The sequence below is a fragment of the Nicotiana sylvestris genome, chromosome 2, assembly GCF_000393655.2.
Source record: "Nicotiana sylvestris chromosome 2, ASM39365v2, whole genome shotgun sequence".
In the NCBI taxonomy this organism is placed as follows: domain Eukaryota; kingdom Viridiplantae; phylum Streptophyta; class Magnoliopsida; order Solanales; family Solanaceae; genus Nicotiana; species Nicotiana sylvestris.
Genome location: NC_091058.1, coordinates 120,032,435 through 120,050,214, shown reverse-complemented (window position 1 = coordinate 120,050,214; position 17,780 = coordinate 120,032,435). Strand labels below are relative to the sequence as shown.

Here is a 17,780-nt window from a genome sequence, read left to right as displayed (position 1 = left end):
CTCCTTTCTTTGTGGCTTCTATATAAGTAATAAAAGTAAAATAATGTAAACTAATTCAAAAACAGGTGAACTCACTTTCTTAACCGACTAAAAAACCAAATAGGCCTAGACTGATTTTCAAGATTATTTGTTGGAGCTTTTGAACTCTGGATCTCTGTTTCAATTCATTATAATACAAATTATCTACAATTTATCTACAACTTTCACATATTATGTCTATCCAGTTAAATATAACTACAATAACATATATCTTAAATACAAATTTTATACAATATGTCTTTTGTATATTTTGTATCTGATTTATACATAGTAAAAACAAATTTCATACAACTAATTATATATTATACAACTTATCTACAATTTTCATACATTATTTCTACTCAGTTATATACAACTACAATATCATACAACTTAAATATAATTTTTATACAATATTGTTCAACTTTCATACAATAATAAAATAAATAAAAATATATAAACAATAGAATACAATTTTTCTACAATTTTACTACAATTTCATAAATATAATGTATATCATGTCTTCTTCTTCTTCTTCGAGTTTCAATCTAAAATTTAGCCAAAATCAAGTCTAATCTTCACCAAAACTCCTCAAAATTGAGATATAAACTCCAAACCATGTTCCCAATTATTTGCAACAACACCCAATCCAAATAAATAATGGTTTTTGAAAATCCAAATTCGATTTCAAAGCTTTTCAGTGGCTGTCAATAGTGGAATTGTTGCTCTTTCCTTTTCTTTACATTACTGAAATTAGGGATTGAGAGATAGAGAGAGACGTAGAGAGAATTCTCAATTCTTTGCAACAACATCCAATTCAAACAAATAATATTTTTTGAAAACCCAAATTCGAATTCAAAGTTTCAAAGCTTTTTAATGGTTGTCAACGGTGGAATCGTGGGTGAGTGCAAGATACATGGGGGAGGGGGTGGGATGTGGAGAGAGAAACATAGGGGAGTGGAAGATACGTTAGCGTAATTTTAGGACACTAATTAGTATCATTAATTCCCTTAATATGTACATAAATGGTAATTGAGTATATAAAATATTATTATAGTAAAACTTGAGTAAGGAGAGTAATATAGTTTTATATGATGTATAGGAATGTAAAAATTCCAAATGAATACATGTCACTAGACCATGCGGATCCGAGTCATATCAGGTTGGGCCTGTCCGGGTTTATTTTTTTTATTTTTTAATTTAATATTAATATGTACTATATAAATAGAACAAAGTATAATTTTTATTTTAATGTTCGTGGACTTGTAACTTATAAATAAATAATCTAAAGACCAAAATTGAAATAGATTGTTAAAGCGTCAATGGAAACATGGTGTGAAATGACTTTAAACTGAAAAAGAAAGAAATCCAAGGTAGCATACCACCGTCAACTAGCATTCACTTTATCTTAATGATCATAATATACAAAGGTGACGAGAGAAATAGTATTCCAACCAAATTAAAAAAGAAAGCAAAAACAAAACAAAGGAGGAGTAGAAACAAAGAGGAAATTCTTCTAAAACTAAATCTGACACAATTACACACACATAATTTACGTAGAGCAAAACAAAAACGAACACACACAGAAACAGACCAAATAAAAGAAAAAGAGAAAACAGAAGAGAACTAGGAGTAATTTACAATCAAAGGCCACTCAAACAGTTTCTATTTATCTCCCAACAAGGAAATTCTGTTTCCTAGTGCAAACTCAGGCATGCATGGGCACGCGCTTGTCGTCAGTGTGAATAACAGTACTAGGCTCCTCATCTTTGCGGACAACAGTAGTACTCTCGTCGTCGCTCTCTATAACAAGGGACTTCTCATCATCTTTGTGGATAACAGGTTCATCATATTCATCTGGCTCTTCAACTATTTGGATAGCAGGAGGCTCTTCAATGGCTTTGATTTCAGGCAGCTGGTGGTTGACATGTTCATCGTCATCTTCATTTTGTACAACAGGAGCTGAAACTGTGAAGTTTTCAGTGAAATAGTTGATGTTGATTATATTAAATTCACAAGGAGTAGCTTTTACTGATTTAGTACTACTGGATTTGTTCTTAGAGCCACTCCCGAAAGCGAAATCAATAGGATTCCATACAAGTTTTAATGCTTCGTCTTTAGCTTTAAGCAGAGTACCTGCTGCATCCTTTGCAGCATCTGCTATGTTACTAACCCTGTTAACCCAACCGGGAAGCTTAGGGACCCCAAGTCTTTCTAACAACTCGTTGCTGAAATGCTTCGAGTTTCTTGACACGAAGTTGTACTTGTTGCCAGGCCACGAGTCAATGAGCTCCTTTAAAATTTTGTTTACTTTTGAAGGAGAACCATGTGTTCTGCCCATTATAATTTTCTCGCGAAGGGTGTAGCTAGGGTTTTTACCAGCGGGGCAACTGAAAACGCCGCTGCCTTTGTTGGTGTGGCCGTAAGCCCATTCGTCGTTGCCGTAAATTTGGACGGCGGTGTGGAAGAGGCCGCCGAAATTGATGCCATCTTTGAGGAGATTGTTCATTTGGACTACGGCGAAGTTGTGAGCGTCGTGCCCACCACTTTTGTTCATGTCATACACATAGAGGACTACTTCAGCCATGATCTAGCTATAACAGTATTATTTTTTTTTTCCCCTAATTTCTTTAGTCTTTGCTACTCTCTTTCGTGGTGAATGCAAATGAATGAAGAGATGCCTAGGCTATTAATAAGGACTGCTTTTCGCTTGGGAGATTTTTGTTGAGATTTTTTGAGTTATTGTGGCACACCGGGCCCACTCAAGAATTAAATTCTCATTATTGAGGAATTTCTAGCATGTATGGCATTTCTCGAAATACATGCTTCCTCCGTTTCAAGCTACATTACATTCTAGACGTCTGTTTGGGATTTCAAGCCGAAAATAGCTCCGTATAGTGATTCTGGACTTGGGAGCGTGTCTAGAAGTAAACTCGGAGGTCCCTAAGTCGAGTTAGTTTGATTCGATACGGAATATAATTTTTTTTAAAAAATTTATGATCTTAAAAACTTAAGGGGTAAAAACTTTGTGATACCATGATATTGATATGGTTATAAAAATTTCTCATTAATAGTAAAAAAACGTTTATAGTTGACTTATTTTCTAATTTAAAAATATGTTATTTAATTTGAAATATTTTTTTTAAAAAAAGTACATCACCTAATTTGAAACAGGAGGGAGTACCTCTTACGTTTATTTTCAGTATAAGTTCGAACAATTATATCTTCAAAACTATATTCTTTGATTAATAAGTCTTGTCCATCTCTATTTTTGTGCTCACTCAATTAGTTCTCTCACCATCTCCATTAACTTTAGTCCCTTGTCAAGGTTACTTTAAACTGAATACTGCATTATCATTAGTGTGGAAAGCAGAAATTACATGGGATCTATACCATTCCTCTCATCATGACTTGTACAGATTGTTTTCTCATCAAACTTGCTTTGCAATTATTACCATATTTTGGTTGTTTTTTAACTTCTAAAGGTTGCTAAATATTATGTTTCTGAAGAACGGTGTATCTATCCAGTGCTCTCCAATATGTCAAGCATGAGTCATCTTTCCATCTAGGGGCAATCTTCGAAAGATGGACAATATAATACAGTCAGTCCTCTCTATAACAGCATTCTTATATAACAGCAGCTCACTATAAAAATCAAGTTCTTTCGGAACCGAATTTCATATTCTGTTATGTAATAGGAGTATATGTTTTCTATAAGAGCAATTCGATATGACATCCAAAAATATCTGGAACAAATAAGACTATTATAGAGAGGTTTGATAGCATATGCATTGAGGGACATTACAAGTTAAATTTGAGGCGATTAAAAGTTCTTTTCAAATTTTACATAAAGCTTTATTTGTCAATGAGATATGGTTTACAAATGTTAATTTTTTTCTCGTATATACTAGTATGGTAAGTAAATTATCATGTCCCCTCCTATATGTTTTCACTTACTGATGGTGACATATGTGAAGGAACTATACTATGTAATTGTTTTGTAGAGACGAATTTAGAATTTAAGTTCTGTGAGTTCAATTTTTTAGATTTTTACCATTAAACCTATTATATTTTTAAGTTATGAATTTATAGCTACTATTTAAAATTTATTTGAATTTTTTATATATAAATTTATATTTCGCGTCAAAACTACTGAGTTCAAATGAACTGGGTAACATATCTACATCTGCTTTGAAGGTTTGATATACTTGTATATGGGTGCCGGGGCTAACACATACCCTGATCTCCCGAAGGGTCAAGCGAAGCAAGGATATGATTACATGGGATCGAAGTCGGAGCCGGGAACTTCTTGTACCGAGGCCCGAATGGAGTGCTAGCCATTGGCCCTAATAACACAACATTCCCCGCACCTAGAACAAGCTCCGAAACCTCAAAAAGCAGGGCAACGATTGCACACGGCTAAGGGAGGACCGTAATATCCGCACCCCACCGGATACTACGGTGCAAATCTCGCCAATGTCGGTAGCATATCAGTAATTAACGAGAAAGGATGCTTTTTATCTTTTTAGAATTTTACTAGGGATGAAACGCTTCTACTACATAAAGGGGAAGCTTTTTATTCAATAGACACACTGTAACACGCATATCAAGGCAATACAACTTATTTCTCTGCTTTCTAGCTATTGAAAAACTCTTATTTTAATCGTAGTTCTTCATATACATTTGGCTTAGAATCGAGGGTCCGGTCGAGGATAAAAATATTGTTCAGCTTAAATACGATCCCGGCCTTAACGTCACAACTGGTTTGGTTACTTATTTTATCTTTAATTCGTTTATCTAACAATCTTGATTACTTATGTTGAATAAATCCACATATCCTTAAAACAGCGTACAAATTTAATTGTTATCCATTTTAAGGGTAAACAATTTGGCGCTCACCTCGGACTAAGGATAATAGTGGTGGTTTGATACAAATGTCCATAACACACTCTATTTTACATTTTTTCTTTAAGGTCTCAATTTCATGTCAGCTTAAAAATTTCAAATTCTCAGTCTGCTCACTTGAACGTTGAGGCTGAGCCTGGCCATCATGGCGAAACCAACAATCTGGTGCCTAGAAACAAGGTGCCCCTGCTGATCCCAACAGAGTCCCAGTTGCAGACCCAGTCGATGCAAACTCACAAGTGGCCATCGATGCCAACCTGCCTACCGATCCCGAGAGCAGCGTTACCGGAGGAGCTCGACCAATGGCTCGAAGAGCGCCCGAAGGCGAAGGCGACAGGGTTAGCCTATGGTTAATCTTTGAAATATTGCAGGCTCAACAGGCGGCGATAACGCAGCTGCAAAATCAAAGCCACACCCCTATCAGAGTTGAGCCTGAACTATCCCGGGAAAACACCCGATTAAATAAGCAGATCACCGAAAGACCGGGTAAAGCTGAGTGCAGTGTCAGACCCGAAGTAATGAAAATGCTTGAAGCATTAACGAAATGGGTGGAATCTTGTGAAAAGAAATTTGAGGCAAACGACAAGAAGATGGAGACATAAATTTTTAGGGTCAATCAAATCCCAGGAGCATCCCCGATATTGAAAGGACTGGATTCCAAGAAATCTGTCCAAAAGCATTTCCCTCTAAGCGCGACACCAAAGCCAATCCCGAAGAGGTTTCATATGCCTGATATTCCAAAATATAATGGAACCACGGATTTGAATGAGCATGTGACCTCCTACACATGCGCCATCAAAGACAAAGACTTAGAAGGCGACAATATCGAGTCGGTGTTACTAAAAGAGTTCGGGGAAACTCTGTCAAAAGAAGCAATGATATGGTACTACAACTTACCTCTAAATTCCATTGGCTCATTCGCTATGCTCGCATAAGCTTTTGTGAAGGCTCATGTCGGGGCCATCAAGATCGAGACTAGAAAATCATGTCTTTTCAAGGTTAAGCAAAGAGACAACGAGATGCTCAGGGAGTTCGTGTCAAGGATTCAAATGGAATAGATGGACTTGCCTCTGGTTACAGATGATTGGGTCGTTCAGGCATTCATTCAAGGACTTAGCTCCTGAAGCTCCTCGGCCTTGAAGCAGCTAAAATAGAATTTGGTAGAGTATCCAGTGGTAACTTGAACCCACATTCACAACAGGTACCAGTCAAAAAATTAGAGTCGAGGAGGACCAACTCGGAGCCCTTCTGGGTCCATTTATCCCAATAGAATTGTCGACAGGTCTAAGAAAGTCGTCGATCATGAATCAAGGCCAGTCCAAGATCAGTATCAACCGTATAGTGAAGATCGAAGAGGAAATTAGCCTGGGCGCAGCTCTATAAGGAACGAAAAGAGAAGCGATCGAGGGCCTAATAGCCGAGGTTCGATGAGCAAAAATGGTTTTGGCAGGACCCTCGGGGGAAGGGAAGCACCAAGATTTTCCGAGTATAACTTCAACGTTGATGCAGCTAGTATTGTATCAGCCATTGGGCGCATCAAGGAAACCGAGCAGCCTCGACCATTGCAGTCCGACCCTACCTAGAGAGATCTTAACCTGATATGTGAGTATCATGGCACTCATGGCCACAAGACCAAGGACTGCTAATAACTGAGAGAAGAAGTTGCTAGGTTGTTTAGTAACAGGCACCTCCAAGAATTTCTGAGTGATCGGGCCAAAAACTACTTCAGGAATAGGGAATCCAACAAACAGATTGAATAAGAAGAACCTCAGCACACCACTAACATGATCATTGTAGGGATCGATGTTCCCTAGAGGCCAATGATAAAGCACATTAAAGTATCTATCACAAGGGAAAAGTGCACCCGAGATTACATCCTAGAGGGAACCATTTCATTCAGCAACGAGGATGCCGAAGGTATCATACAACCTCATAATAAAGTACTGGTAACATCCATACTTATCAATAAATATCGAGTTAAATATGTGTTAATTGATCCAAGCAGCTCAGCCAACATCATCAGATCGAGGGTCGTAGAGCAGTTAGGGTTACAAGATCAAATAGTGTCGGCGATCTAGGTGTTGAATGGATTTAACATGGTATGTGAAACTTCTAAAGGAAAAATAGCCCAATCACTTATCACCGCGGGGATGATCCAAAATACAAAATTCTACGTGATCGAAGGGTACATGAGGTATAACTCCCTATTCGGAAGGCCATGGGTTCATAACATGAAGGGGTGCCATCAACCTTACACCAGGCATTGATGTTCCCTACGCCGGGAGTAGAGAGTATCTGGCTACAAAAAAAATGGTCGCAGTTGATGAGGTGATCCCAGTGCTCGTGGTCTCGGCATCAAAGAACATAGAACCGACTAGGAAAGAAGAAATTAAATAGAAATCATCGATACCGGTCCCAACCAAACCCGAAGAGCGATGAGTAGACGATGAGGATGATTAAGGAGTTCCTAGATCATTCATAGCTCCTAATAATTTTGATGCCACCAAATCGACGGTCGAGGAGTTGGAGCAAGTCATATTGATCAAACACTTACCCAATCGGAAGGTATACCTGGGACGAGATTAACTCCCGAGCAGAGGGAAAAACTCATTGAATTTCTTATAAGTAACATAGATTGTTTTTCTTGGTCCCATATTGACATGTCAGGGATCCAACCATAAGCTGAGTTTGGACCCGAATTTCCATCCAGCTAAGTAGAAAAAGAGACCGCAGTCCGAGATGAAGCATACATTCATCAAGGATGATGTATCTAAACTCCTTAAAATAGGGTCCATTAAGGAAGTTAGATACCCGGACTGGTTAGCTAACATAGTCGTAGTATCTAAAAAGGAAATAAGCTGAGAATAAGTATGGATTACAAAGATTAGAACAAGGCATACCCTATGGATTCATTTCATTTGCCTAACATCGATTGGATGATCAATGCAATCGTCGGTCAAGAGATACTTATCTTTCTCGACACCTATTCTAGGTACAACCAAATTTTGATGGACCCGAGCGATCAAGAAAAGACTTCCTTTATCATTAAATTTGGCACGTATTGTTATAACGTAATGCCATTCGGATTAAAGAATGCTGGTGTCACCTATCAACGCCTAGTAAACCGGATATTTGAAGAACAGATGGGAAATCAATGGAAGTTTATATTGATGACATGTTAGTCAAGTCCCTGTGAGCAGAGGTCCATTTAAAACATTTACAAGAAACCTTCGACATATTGAAGAAATACAATTTGAAGCTCAACTCGCTAAAGCTCAATTCATACTGTTCATGACCGATTATTTTTTTTCAAATGGGTCGAGGCTCAAGCATTTTAGAAGGTCCAGGCGAAAGAAGTCATTGACTTTATTTGGGACCACGTAATATGTCGATTTGGGATACCGGCCGAGTTCATTTAACGATAATGGGAAATAATTTATCGGCAACAAGGTAATTAAATACATTTTTTGAAGATCACAAGTTTAAAAAGATACTATCTACACCTTATCATCCTAGTGGGAACGGACAACAGAATCAACAAATAAGACCATACTTCAAAACCTAAAAAAGAGGTTGACCGATGCCAAAGGGAAATGGAAGGAAATATTGTCTGAAGTCCGGTGGGCATACCGTACGACCTCGAAGTCTAGTACTGGGGCCAACCCATTTTTGTTGGTCTATGAGGACTAAGCCTTAATACCAGTTGAAGTAAGAGAACCGAGTCTCAGGTTCCAATATGCGACTGAAGAGTCAAATGGCGAGGCAATGATCACGAGCCTGGAACTATTAGATGAAAGGCGTGAGGTCGTCCTAGTCCGGTTGGCCTCCTAGAAACAGCAATAGAATACTACAACCGAAGAGCCAACCTCCGACACTTTGAGATTGGGGACTTGGTGTTGAGGAAAGGAACATTACACACCTGAAACCCAAATGAGGGAAAGCTGGGACCGAATTGGGAAGGACCATATCGAGTCGTCGGAATTATCGACAAAGGTTCATACAAACTCGAAGCAGGAAACTGTGTGCAACTACTGAACAACTGGAACATGACACACTTAAAGCGGTACTACTACTAAGGTATGATCTCAATTAATCCTTAATCATGTTATGAATTGGACTAATACTTGCAGGCAACAACGAAGGATGGATGTGGCTATTAGATCTGAAAGCACGCGCTGCACTCTTTTTTCTTTGAACCGGTTTTGTTCCAAATGGGTTTTCTGGCAAGGTTTTTAACGAGGCAACAGTAAACATGCTAACTTAGATTCAAAGACCGATCTCAAACCGGAGTCAATGATCATTTACTTCATGTCAACAATATCCGAGCCTTTTCAAGCTCGGCCTCTAATATTGGGGGCCATTACCCACGGATTAAGGTTTTTAGTAAGGAGAAAAGAAAAATCTTGTATGCTAGAAGCTAAGGCTTGGTGGATAGGATTCACTGTAAGGGCCAAAAGGTCGTATGAACCGTGCCCACATAGTCCACTCTAGCATTATACAAGTTTTTCTGCACTTTCGATCATGTACTTTACACATTGAGAAATGAAAGAAAGTTTCGCCTTTCTATTACACATTTTCTTGCCTCTTAAATTTCTAATCCTAAGAGCCCACAGGATACCCTTACTCAAGGACTATCGAGCCCAAGGGCTATACCTACTCGGGGATTGCCTTCCGAAGAAAGTTAGGACAACCCAGGCTACCAAATCTCGGAGTTACCAAACCTATTATGCTGTGCCCAAGTACAAAAGGCTACGACCACCCTAAAAATGGCTCGGAGATGTCCGTAGCTCGTAATAAAAAAGTAAGGCCTTTAAAGAACTCAAAACCTGCTAAAAGTTTACCCTCTACAAAATCATTGTCTAAAATAATCCTTTCTGATCTTGAAAAAACTTTTGGTCACACCGAGTTTTCAAAGCCTCCAGCAAACAAAGTTATATCGAGGTAGGGCTCCATTCGGACCTTTGAAAAATGAACTCCCCATAACTACACTTGACTTTATTCTAAGGCATCAAAAATATTATATGAATATAAATTAAGAAAAGATGTTGGAAAAGTGAAGACACGAGATTGCCAGAAAGGGAAAGTTTCATATATATATTCCAGATTGTATTTACAAAGACCCAATAAAAATGACCTCAAAATAAATAAATATATATATATACACACACACATAATAAGACAAAATCTAAAAGAGTACTAAGGCATCTACGCTTCATCTTCACCGGGGCCCGACTCGTCGCTAGAACCATCGGATCCTTCAAATCCCTTAAAACCCTTAGAGCATTCGACGCCTTCAAGCTTGTAAAGTCCTTCACCTCGGTCTCGAGCTTTTTGGCTTCCTTGATTTTAGCTGACAGGTTGAAACCTCTAGCTTGGATCTCTTCGTGGGTCTCTCTTTGGGACAACCACTTCATATTTTCGGCCTTTGTCTTTAGGAGGGTCTCAGCTGCCTCCACATCGACCTTGTATTAGGCTACGATTTCTTCGGCATTGGTAGAGGTTGTGTCCAATTTGGACTTTACTGCCTCATATTCTTTACCGAGGGCGTCCCACTCTACGACGAAAGAGCTCGGCTGTGCTTGGAGATCATCATTCAGCTAAGACCATTTGCCATTTTTGTCCTTTACCACTGGAGTTTGTTCTAAATCGATGCAAGATTAGCCTTAGCGGTTTCCTTCTTCAAAGCCAGTAGGTCCATTTTGCTTTTCCACCCATCGGCCATGGCCTGGACCTCGTTCATCTCGGCTCGAAGCTATTCGATCAGGTCGATCTTCTATTGGACCTGCGAGGTTGCGTTGTTAGTCACCACGACTAGCTCCTCATTTTTAGCTACAAAAACTTTTACCTTTTCAACCAGGTCGGCATGCTCCCGCTTCAGGGTCGAAGTTTCCTTTTGAGCCCTATCCAGCTTGGCCTGAAGGTCCTTGATAGGCGAGTCATGTTACTCACTGAGAAACCTATACATGTCTTTCTTTCAGACCTGCTCTTTAAGCTCAAACTCGAGCTAGCTGATTTCCAAGCGGTACTAAAGAAAGCTCTCATGGTGAAGCACCAAGGCCTGCAAAACAACAAAAGCATTAAAAGAAATCAAAACTTGAGTGGAATTCACAAAGGGGTGTAAAAGTGTTGATGTTTTACCCAGTTCAGCGCTTGTTGTGCCTCGTTGAAAAGGCTTGAAAAACCCACCTCGTTCATCTTTGCCTGGTCCTCCTCAGTCACCAGGCTTCGGAGGTAGCTAGCCACACCCACTAGAGTAGATAGAACTCGAACATCCTCCAGGACTGTAAGAATAACTATTCTCTTGTGGCGGTGATCCATGCTCAGTGGGGGAAACTACTTTACCAGTTTTGGGCTCGAGCTTGGCCTACCAGCTCCTAAGGGCATATCCTTCTTTGGGATCTTCAGATCGCCCATCTCGGAAGAATCTTCCAAAGTGGACATGTCCATGCCATCAAAGAAAGAGTAGAGAGGGTGGTTTGCCCCCTGAATTCTATCGCTTGACTTTTCCTTGCCCGTTTGGGCCTCTTCAAGCATAGACTCGGTATAGGAGGGCCTCTCGATGATATAGATTACATGGATCGCCTCCTTCAGTACAGGAACGGTTTCTTGGGAGGTCACAACATCTGCCTCCACTTCAGCCTCTTGAATCGAAACAGGATCGGTCTTGTGGCCCCTTCCATTGGTCAGTGCCTACTCCCCGACAGGGGTCGATCCATGGGCGAAAAAAATGTCATCTTTTTTTGGCACATCCTTGTAGTCATTGAAGGAAATTAGGGTCCGGTACCCTGGACTTTGTATTCTTCTTGGGCTTACGAGCCTAATAAACCGCCCTATTTTGTCTTCGCCTCGGGATCCGGGGAGCCCGAGGATTCCTTTTCTTCTCCCCTGAGGCAGCCCTAGGCTATCCCATAATGAAGGGATCAATAGATAAAGATGCATTCTCATCCCCTTCCAGTGGCCTAAGTTCAGTGGTCTTCGGCAAATCTACGAAGGATAGGGAAAAAGCCTACATTATGTAAGTTTGGGGTGTAATAATCATGAGAACTAGCCTCTCATCTACCCTTCGAAAATTTACACCATGTGCGCTCGAAGTATGATATATGTTTGCAGATTCCTTCGATCCATTCCTTGAGCTAGGGGCCCACATTGGACCCTAGCAACAGCTGCACGACCATAAATGATGGTGATGAGAAAGGAAATAAAGGAAATTTGACACTTAAGGAAAGCCTATGCTTACGAGACGTATTCCACTTTTTGGGGAGGAACTGGTGATGGATCAGATCTTCAATTTTTACCCGAATAAAATGCCCATGCCAACCTCGATTTTGATCCTTGTCGATGCTCGAAAAGGGTGCCTTGCTGGCCCAGTGAACAAGCTTGATTAGTACCCCCTCGAAAAACTTGGGGACTGTATAGACGGAGTAGGTGGTCGAGTGTGAACCTAGGAGATTCAGTGTTTTTCACAAAATGACGTAGGAGGATCATGATCTCCAAAGAGACGGGTGGATTTGGCGGAGGCACGCCTCGTACCTCTTGCAAAAGGCCAGGACTACTTGGTCTATCGGGACCAGTGTGAAAAGGTAAGTGTAACTACTAAAATACACCTCCACGTGGGCAGCAATGTCTTCCTTGGGCCCGAGGACAACCACGTCTTTGCCTTCCCATTTACAGTCCTCTCGGACTATGGGAAAGGGATCTTCGGTAATGGAGCATATGTATCTCTATACTCCTTCCCCTCGATATTGTTTGGCGGAGGCCTTCTTGTCCTTGAAGTCATCCCCGATTGAACAACCCCTAGGTATAAAGCTTTTTCATGGGGGCTCTAGGGCTCCCTTAGGAACAACAATATCGGGAGCAGCCACCTCAGGAACAGCCATATTGAGAGCAGCCACCTCGGGAGCAGCCATCTTGGTAAGGTGGGAAGATGAAGAGGTAGCCTTCTGAGGAACTGATTTGGAAATCATAGCTATCGTGATCTATAAATGATGAAGATTTGAAGGAAAAGTATGAAGGTTTGAAGGAACAAGTATGAAGGTTGAAGAAAACAGTATGAAGGTTTGAAGGTAGGATGGAGATCTAAGTAGAAACCTAAGAACAATTATGAAGATTTGAAGATCAAAGACGAAGATATGAAGATTTTAAAAAGTTGAGAACTGCTAGAAAATTCGCAAGGTAAAAGCTAATATCGAAAAGTGAAAAATGTATAAAAGGTTGAAGTTTTAATAATGAAAAATATAACCAATACGCGATGTTTCACATTCGAAGGCGACCAACCGATGATCGACACGCGTCCGAAGTCAGAACGATGCGATTGATGGGATGTTTTGACTTTTCTATCATCTCGGTTGTAACTTACGAAGGAAGGAACCAGGGTTTATCTATCATGTTCCATCATTTCCGCAAACCTACTCTCTAGGAAATGATGGGACGATCTGTATATGGGTGAAACCGGGGCTAACGCATACCCTGATCTCCCGAGGGGTCAAGCGAAGCAAGGATATGATTACATAGGATCGGAGTCGGAGTTGGGAACTTCTTGTACCGAGGCCAGAATGGAGTGCTAGCCACCAGTCCTAATAAGATAATATTTCCCGCACCTAGAACGAGCTCCAAGACCTTGAAAAGCATGGTAACGGTTGCGTACGACTAACGGAGGGCCGTGATATCCGTACCCACATGATGCAGATCTTGCTCGATGTCGGTAGCATATCAGTAATTGACGAGAAAGGATGATTTTTACCTTTTTTAGAATTGTACTATGGATGAAACTCTCTTACTATATAAAGGGGAAACTTTTTATTCAATAGACACATTGTAACACGCATATCAAGGCAATACAACTTATTTCTCTACTTTCTAGCTATTGAAAAGCTCTTATTTTATTTGTAGTTCTTCCTACATTTGGCTTCAAATCGAGGGTCTGGTCGAGGATAAAACTATTTTTCAGCTTAAATCCGAGCCTGGCCTTAACATCACAACTGGTTTTATTTTATCTTTAATTCATTTATCTAACATTCTTGATTACTTGTGCTGAATTAATCCATATATCCTTAAAACCACGTACAAATTTAATTGTTATTTTAAGGGTAAACAATCCTTTATAACAAATAATGCATATTATTATGTGTCCCATGGACAACACCATATAATATGATACTAACTACTAGTATGCTAAAAGTTAAAAAGTAGTATTAGTTTTTAGTGTTCACTGATGTTATGGAGATAATGAGTGACGTTTCCCTCTTTCATCGTACTTAAATAATGGATATTGATTTACTAATTTGGTTTACCTAATCATCCACTCCCAAAACAATACTCCCTCTATTTCAATTAATGTGAACCTTGTATACGATCAAAATCGAAGAGCTCGAGTTCGAGGACTTGACGGTACCCTGAGCTCGAGTTCGGGCAGCACGAAGTAAAAACCAGATTTGACTGGAAAATGCATACCTCGAGGAGGCAAATCAGAGACACATCATGATTTGCCTCGAGGGCAGTACGATTTTCATGACGCTCAAGAAAGAGCGGGAATTTCTCAAGGACACGTGGATCAGGGCATAAATTAAGGGATAAGATTTGTACAAAATAGTACAAGTCCTTACTAGATTGTTATACAGCTGTACCAATAGAATTCTTTACCATAATTGGGAATGTACCATATTAGGATTTTTCCCTCCTATATAAAGAGGACCTCAATCATTTGTTAAGACATCTCTCATTCACTGCAATAGAATATTCTACTCTGTTTTTCTCGCTTATTGTGCTCCATAATTGTTCTTCAGCTTTATTGTGTTTTATTTCATTGTTCATACTTTATTTGCCCTTAACTCACCCCGAGGCCCCCGAGATAATCAAGGCTTTAACAATATTGGTTTGGTTCATCAATATTTCTTACTTAAACCTAATATTACTTGTATATTCACTAGTATTGGAATAAATTACATATCTATAAAATTCCAAATCACCTTTAATTGTTACTCACATTTTTCAAGGTAAACAGTTTGGCGTCCACCATGGGGCTAAATATAATAGTGATTATTTTAGTGCTAGTTTTCTAACAACACACATTATTCTTCACACTTTTTCTTGTCAAAGATTTTTTGATTCTCAGGATTGATCATGTCTAGCACACAAAATGCACCTACTCATGACAGTGAGGGTCACGGAGAAAAAAACGGTATAGGGGTAGGTGTACCACCCATAAACCCTGAAGGAGTACCAAATATGGAGCCAGTTGATATCAGTTTGCATAACGCTCTAAACACGGATGCAGGCACAGACCCCGTAAGGAATGCACACAGGGAAGCCTAGCCAGGGGACCAAGGAATGCCAGGATTGGAAGAAGGGGGAGTCATCCTCCAAGTAATATTTGAGATGCTGCAAGCTCAGCAAGTCGCTATTTCTCAACTTCAGATTCAGAATAGAACTCCAAACACAACCGAACCAGTGAATACTCGGCGTGCTGAACCAGTGCTAGAGAGGCCCGATGAAAGTGGCTCGGGGACTGATCCCACGATTATGAAAATGCTCGAAGAACTCACTAAGAGGATCGAGTCCGGAAAAAAGAAAATTGAGGACAACGACAAAAAGGTGGAAACATACAACTCGAGGGTCGACCAAATACCAGGAGCACCTCCAATTTTGAAAGGACTGGACTCGAATAAGTTTGTGCAAAAACCATTCCCCCAGAGTGCGGCTCCGAAGCCCATCTCGAAGAAGTTTCGAATGCCAGACATCCCAAAATACAATGGGACCACTAATCCCAACGGGCACATCACCACATATACTTGTGGCATAAAAGGAAATGATTTGGAAGATGATGAGATTGAGTCTGTTTTGCTAAAAAAAGTTTAGGGAAACTCTGTCTAAGGGTGCCATGATTTGGTACCATAACTTACCCCTGAACTCTATTGATTCGTTTGATATGTTGGAAGATTCATTTGTAAAGGCACATGTCGGTGCCATAAAAGTCGCAACAAAGGAGTCTGATGTATTCAAAATAAAGCAAAGGGATAACGAGATGCTGAGGGAATTTGTCTCCTACTTCCAGTAAAAATGAATGGAGTTACCATCGATATCCGATGACTGGGCCGCACAAGCCTTCACTCAGGGGCTAAATGAACGAAGTTCAATAGCTTCAAAGCAGCTGAAGCAGAACTTGATCGAGTATCCCACTGTGACTTGGGCGGATGTGCATAACAGGTACCAATCAAAAATTAAGGTTGAGGATGACCAGTTGAGAGCCCCCTCGGGCTCAGTTTACCCAAGCAGGTTACTAGCAAAGGAGTTAGGAAATGTTGATAGGGGTCAAGGTCGAATAAGGAAAGATATCAGCCATACGTTGAGGATCGAAGGAACATTTTAAGGCATAATATACCCCAGAATGATCAAATAGCAGATCAAGGTCAAAGTTCCCGAGGACCCATAAGAAAAATCGGGTTTGATAGGCACTTGGGACCGGCAGAGGCACCCCGATTATTAGAGTACAACTTCAGCGTCGATGCCTTGGGTGTTGTCTAAGCCATTGGCAAAATTAGAGATACTAGATGGCCCAAACCTATATTGACTGATCCTTCTCAGAGGAACCCCAACTTGATATGCAAGTAGCATTGTATTGATGGGAATAGGACCGAAGATTGCAGGCAGCTTAGAGAGAAGGTAGCTCAGTTGTTCAACAAAGGGCGTCTTTGTGAATTTCTCAGTGATCAGGCCAAGAACCATTTCTGAGAAAGAGATGCAAACAGGAAAAATGAACCTGAAGAACCTCAACATGTCATTCACATGATCATCGATGGAGTCGACGTCCCATAGGGACCAATATTCAAACGTACCAAAGTATCCATCAGAAGGGAGAAACGGACTCGGGACTACATGCCTGAGGACACCCTCACATTCAGCGAGGATGACATCGAGGCCTTATCTCAGCCTCACAACGATGCACTAGTAATTTCTATCCTTTTAAATAAAGTTCAAGTTAAACGTGTTCTCGTAGATCAAGGTAGTTCGGAAAATATAATTAGGTCAAGGGTCGTGGAGAAGCTCGGGTTGCTCGGTCAAATCATACCAACATCTCGAGTCTTGAATGGCTTCAATATGGCAAGTGAAACAACGAAGGGAGAAATCATCCTCCCAATTAACGTGGCCGGAACAATACAAGACACCAAATTTCATGTCATCGAAGGTGACATGAGGTATAATGCTTTGCTTGCAAGGCCATGGATCCATAGCATGAGGGCAGTGCCATCGACCCTTCATCAAATGATGAAGTTCCCAGCAAAGGATGGCATGAAAACAGTATATGGAGAGCAGCATGCAACTAAGGAGATGTTTGCAGTACATGACTTGGTTGGACAAACAAGTGGCCAAATAGCAATCACAGCCCATACCTTCGGTTGAGCCCGAGGGACAGGTGGTCGAGGACGAAGAAGTAGATTTCCTCATCCCTCGAGCCTTCGTTGCCCTCGAGGAATCGAATGCGATGAATTCCACAGTCGAAGAACTCGAGTAAGACATATTGATCGAGCATCTTCCAGGACGAAAGGTATACCTGGGGAAAGGGTTACCCCCCCCCCCCAAACGCAGGAAAAAACTCATTCAATTTCTTATTGATAACATTGATTGCTTCGCCTGGTCCCACTTAGATATGACAGGGATCCCACCGGAGATAACTACCCATCGACTAAATGTCGATCCCAGATTTAAACCGGTAAAGCAAAAGAAGAGACCTCAGTCCGAGGAAAAGCATGCATTCATCAAAGAAGAGAAGGACAAACCTTCAATATTTCGGAGTCGGAGACTTAGTCCCAAGGAAAGTTACTCTCAACACTCGAGACCCAAACGAAGGGAAACTAGGCCCC

At 40.5% G+C, this 17,780-nt stretch overlaps 1 protein-coding gene across 1 annotated transcript; it reads right to left on the bottom strand.

Moving 5' to 3' along the window:
• Positions 1 to 1,726: 1,726 nt before the first annotated feature.
• On the bottom strand, positions 1,727 to 2,605 carry LOC104248996 (uncharacterized). The gene has a single exon (XM_009805358.1). The coding sequence runs from the start codon at positions 2,603 to 2,605 to the stop codon at positions 1,727 to 1,729; it is 879 nt and encodes a 292-aa protein (XP_009803660.1).
• Positions 2,606 to 17,780: the final 15,175 nt, after the last annotated feature.